Raw genomic sequence first — 5261 nt, forward strand, 5'->3', positions numbered from 1 at the left:
TTAATAAAGGATAAAACAGAAAATTTAATGCTTTTCTTAATTTGTGTAAAAAAACCTTAAACGACAACTAAAACGAAACGGAGGGAATACTATATGTTATAACTAACAAAATTACCAATAACGTGTATGGATTTATACCCAAGAAATAAGTAAACGTGTAAGAGTGTACGAGACAAATCGTGTCGGCTGTATTTTGACACCTTAGTCGCGAGGTAGGTCATACGTGCTGCATTATTAAAACCTTTTAAATTCTTAATTTCGTGAATTAATTTAGTAAATAACTAAATAATGAATGAATAAGATGACGTGGCGAATTCGGTGCAGGCCACAATTCTATTATAGTGAAGCACTAGAGTACAACGACACTTGTGCCCTTCTTCTTCTCTCTTCCTCATATAATATTTATTACTCTCTCTTTCACAAACACAGAAACAAAATAAATAAAAAATATAATTAATGTGAGAAAATCAATTCAAAAATTTCGACATACGTAATCTGAGAAGAAGGGTTGGGTGAATACCGGCGGTGGATCCGACGGCGATGGCGAAGACCGGTGTTTTCGATTCGGATCCGACGGCGATTGCGAAAGCCAAAGAACTGAAGCGTGAGATGAAGAAGCTGCTGATTAAGATCGAAGATGAAGATGACTTTGGGGTTCAGACAATTGATCAGTTACAAGAGGCTTTGTCTGCGTTGAGAGAAGCGACGATGAGGAAGATGGCGAAATCGTCTTCACTGGAGATGCTCGAGACTGTGTCTTGTCCTGAGGAGTTTCGTTGTCCTCTCTCTAATGAGCTTATGAGGGATCCTGTTGTTTTGGCTTCTGGTCAGGTTTGTGAACGTCACATTCCGATTTGATTGTTCTTCTAGGGTTTTGAATTTTCTGTTTTTATTTTGGTGACTGAAAATTTTGGATTTTTGGGGGAATTTTGATTGGCTTGAAAACTTTTTCATCTGTTTTCTCGACCCGACTGAGACAATCCGACTCAGATTTCATTAAAGTTCTTGTTTTGTCGGTAGGATAGATATTGATATTCTAAAAAAATGATTTTTAGAAGATAAATTATGTGTTCCTGGAAATCCCCAGAAGTTGAATATAAGTAGAATTGAATTGAAATTTCTATTTTGTGTGTGTGTTTTGCAGACATACGACAAGTTATTTATCCAGAAATGGTTGAGCTCAGGCAACAGAACATGTCCCAAGACTCAGCAAGTTCTGCCTCACACGGCTTTAACACCTAATCTCTTAATCCGTGAAATGATCTCAAAATGGTGCAAGAAGATTGGGCTTGAGACGAAGAACCAATATCATCCCAACCTTGTAAATGAAGAGGAAGCTGTCACAAGATCAGATCGTGAGATTTTCAATTCCTTGCTCTGTAAAGTCTCTTCTTCGAACCTTCACGATCAAAATTCAGCTGCCAAGGAGCTAAGACTTCTGACCAAGAAAGGCACTGAGTTCCGAGCTCTTTTTGGTGAATCTCCGGATGAAATCACCCGGTTGGTTAATCCCTTGTTACACGGGTCAAACCCAGATGAGAAGCTTCAAGAGGATGTGGTCACAACATTGTTGAACATATCCATACATGATGACAGCAACAAGAAGCTCGTCTGCGAAAATCCTTGTGTGATTCCTCTACTTATCGATGCATTGAGGCGTGGAACGGTAGCCACGAGAAGCAATGCAGCTGCGGCGATCTTTACTCTGTCGGCACTCGATTCGAACAAAGTACTTATAGGGAAGTCCGGAATCCTGAAACCGCTTATTGATCTCCTAGAAGAAGGGAATCCGTTAGCTATCAAAGACGTAGCTGCAGCGATCTTCACTCTTTGTATAGCTCATGAAAACAGGAGTAGAGCTGTGAGAGACGGAGCTGTTAGGGTTTTAGGTAAGAAAATCTCAAATGGGTTGTACGTCGATGAGCTTTTAGCTATATTAGCAATGCTTGTTACTCACTGGAAGGCTGTGGAGGAATTGGGTGAGCTCGGTGGGGTTTCTTGGTTGCTGAAGATAACTCGAGAGAGCGAGTGCAAGCGAAACAAAGAGAATGCGATAGTGATACTGCATACTATATGTTTCAGCGACAGGACAAAGTGGAAGGAGATCAAAGAAGAGGAGAATGCTCATGGAACGATAACAAAGCTTTCGCGTGAAGGAACTTCAAGGGCACAGAGGAAAGCAAATGGGATCTTGGACAGACTGAGAAAAGCTATGAATCTCACTCATACAGCCTGAGAGAAGCCTTGGATTCCGCAATGTAAATTATCTAAAATCCTGTTCTAACTTACTTTCTTTGGCTTTAAGAATTTTTGTAAATGATTCGTATCTTTAGGATCTGAATGATTTTATGGTTTTCGTATATGAGATGTAAGTAGAAATCTGTGTGGATAGGTTTTTTTCCGTTTGATTGTTTCTAGAGAATCAAATCAATCAATAAAAATCAACGTTGGTGGCTTTATTCAGCTGTGAACGCCTTGGTCAACAAGTAACAGTGTGTAGCTTTTCGTCTTGTTCTTTGTATAAATGTAAGTACATTATTATAATACATAGAAAGGCTGTCATGTCGTGTCCTTCACATCACTTATAATCCACAAGGCAAATCAATCTTATTCCCACTCTCTGTGGAAAAAGACTTAATTAGAGTAGAGAGTCACGAGTTTTTTCCATTGATGTGATTTTTGTTATATGTATGTAACGTGATGATGTGATTCCTCTTGTCGTGTTAGAAAAAATTACGGAATAGTTTTAATACTAAAAATGTTCTAGACATGGCAAGAAAAGGCATGTAAGTAATGATAAAAATCACATGTATTTTGTTGGTTGGATTGCTTGGGAGTTAGAATTTCGTGATTCGTAATAATTACAAGTCAATAGATCGAGAAAGTTGGAAAATTGGAATATTTAATAGAGAGGATAGAATATGGATTCGTCCTAAACCACTCTTTGGTGTTATTCCTCACCCAACTTTCACAGAAAAGCCAAGAAAAGAAAGAATTTGATGCTTTGTAACTTTTTTATCCCCAGGAAGTAACGTTTTTTTTGTTTTTTTTTGTTTTTTTTTTTTTCCCAAGAAGTAAGAGCAAGCCCAATGGGCAGTTCTTCAGAGATTTTAGGACTGAGTCCTTATGAAAATGGGCCAAAAATAAATCAAAAATGTGAGAACAGTTAAGGTTCGTTCCTTAGTTTAGGTTTTTTTCTAATTGTAAGAAACGCATATGTGGCACGATTTAATTGGTTGGTAAACAGAGAAAAAAAAAAAAATTTCTTCCCCGATTTCATTTCTCTCTCTCTCCTTTCTTGTAAACTCCGACGGCGAAAGACGATGCAAACTTCTCGATCTTCATCGTCCGGCGTCATGACCATCAAATCGGAGCAGAAAAGCCGAAGAGTTTTGTGTGGATCCGTCGTCGTCCCCCTCGAGCCATCGAATCCGGTTAGCTTGACTCATCATAGCCAGAATTCGATTCGCAGGTCGACAATAAACTGACTTGTTTGTATTTATGGGTCTTTAGAGATTCTCAAATATCAAGCTTCTTCAAAATTGGCTTTAGATCTAGGAACTGCTAATACAATTGCTTAACATCTTTCGTCTATGCATTGTATCTCCGTAAATGGGTATATTAGGTTTTGATTCTCAGTGGCCTATATGTTATGCTATGCTAGTTTAGTTCAATATCACCACTTACTCTCTGTGTTGTGCCTAACTACTAAGAGAAATATGATTTCTGATTTTGTTTGCTTTAATGTTTTGCTTTAGTATCATCACAGTTTGTATCATCACATATCATCATTGTTGTGTCGCTTGTGATTCTTGTTCTTTCTGCACTTTGTATCTATGTTTCTCGTATGCTATATGCTTTTACTCGTTAAAGACATGGTTTGTGATTAAGATCTCTGGTCAGTTCTTAAATGGTTGTATGTTTGTGTTATTTCAGATGGATAAAGATAAAAGGAATAATGAAACGAGAATGGTGTGGCTAGTGGTGGTGATGGAGAACCTTTTCTTGTTACAAGAAACTGTGAACTTCCTCCTAGATGGGGTGGTCCTAACGGTACAATGCTTTTGGTGTGGTGAGAAGCAATTCGTCTCCCATGGCTCCAATAACTTTGTAATTTCTTGCAGAACAGATGGAAAACGTTGGTTCACACATCAAGCACATCACCACAACAACGAAGAGGAAGACCAGTGCCTCAAGAACTGCAAGACAGAGTCCTAGCCATGTTCGTGTGTCTAAGTGTAGGCTGAGTATCTTCAAGAAGAAGATGATGTTCTTTCTTGTATAGTTTTTTTTTTTGATGTGTTTTCAAATGAATCTTGTATACTTTGTCATATTATTGTCATGAATCTTTGTTATCCAAAATGTGTTTATCAAGAATGTATCAAAAACTTGTATACTTTATCTTCTCTTTCTTTCTTTTCAAGCAATCAAAACTCAAATACCATACACCAAATTTGTGTTTTTCTTAAGGTCCTTACCATTGGACATAAATATTTTTAAGAGTCCCTACGAAAATCCTTAACTTTATATTTGTCAAAATTTACAATTAAAAAATTCTTAAGGATGTTTTAAGGATCCCTACCATTGGGGATGCTCTAACGTTTACAATTCATTGGATACAAAAAAAAGGAAATCCCATAAAGGAAGAAAAAGAATCGTAATAATCCCCGATGGTGGGTTTAGCTTTTATGTGTCCCCAGTGGAAATCATATAGATAAAGAAAATACGTAGTTTTCTTTCTATTCAAAGACCCAAGATATCCGGCTTATTAGGCAGAATTCATTCAATATTTTTGAATACATTATGATGGCCCTTCCCCTTGGCTGTTGCTTTCTTTCAAGTTTGATGAACACAGAACATTCAAACAAAAATTGATTTTTACACTATTGCATGAGAATTTTTGTTTCTTTGTTGAATTTTCGGACTTTCAGTTTTAGTTTAGAGTGATTAATCACAATCCAAAAAATTTTCAGGGCACAGAACCGGAGTGGTCCAAGAAGGTTTAAACAATAGGCATGTTTTGGACTAAATCCTAATGAGATACTGCATCAATCTTGTTGACCACCAGAGAACTGCATCTAAATCCCGAAACCCAAAACCAAAACTTAAAACAAAACAAAAAATATAAAATTATTGCCTCCATAAACCTCACCACTATTCTTTTAACACAGATATAGACAATACTCAAGCATTTCATAACCCAAAATAAGTTTAGTGTATCCATGATGTTGCTGACCTGGACAAATAAAAATATGTTTCTC

At 37.1% G+C, this 5261-nt stretch overlaps 1 protein-coding gene and 1 long non-coding RNA gene across 2 annotated transcripts; both read left to right on the plus strand.

Moving 5' to 3' along the window:
• The first annotated feature begins 300 nt into the window (after positions 1–300).
• Positions 301–2459, plus strand: LOC9298730 (U-box domain-containing protein 9). Its single transcript, XM_021016144.1, has 2 exons — positions 301–831; positions 1145–2459. The coding sequence occupies exons 1-2, from the start codon at positions 541–543 to the stop codon at positions 2234–2236; spliced, it is 1383 nt and encodes a 460-aa protein (XP_020871803.1). The 5' UTR covers positions 301–540; the 3' UTR covers positions 2237–2459.
• A 621-nt stretch (positions 2460–3080) lies between these two features.
• On the plus strand, positions 3081–4405 carry LOC110225881. The gene is made up of 2 exons (XR_002330038.1): positions 3081–3472; positions 3937–4405. It is a non-coding gene; the product is annotated as an uncharacterized LOC110225881 (long non-coding RNA).
• Positions 4406–5261: the final 856 nt, after the last annotated feature.

The sequence above is a fragment of the Arabidopsis lyrata genome, assembly GCF_000004255.2.
Source record: "Arabidopsis lyrata subsp. lyrata unplaced genomic scaffold ARALYscaffold_267, whole genome shotgun sequence".
Lineage (NCBI taxonomy): Eukaryota > Viridiplantae > Streptophyta > Magnoliopsida > Brassicales > Brassicaceae > Arabidopsis > Arabidopsis lyrata.

Coding starts and splice junctions, on each gene's coding strand:
- LOC9298730 (XM_021016144.1), top strand. CDS start 541: ATGGCGAAGACCGGTGTTTTCGATTCGGATCCGACGGCGATTGCGAAA. Junction 832..1,144: donor TTGTTTTGGCTTCTGGTCAG/GTTTGTGAACGT, acceptor TGTGTTTTGCAG/ACATACGACAAGTTATTTAT.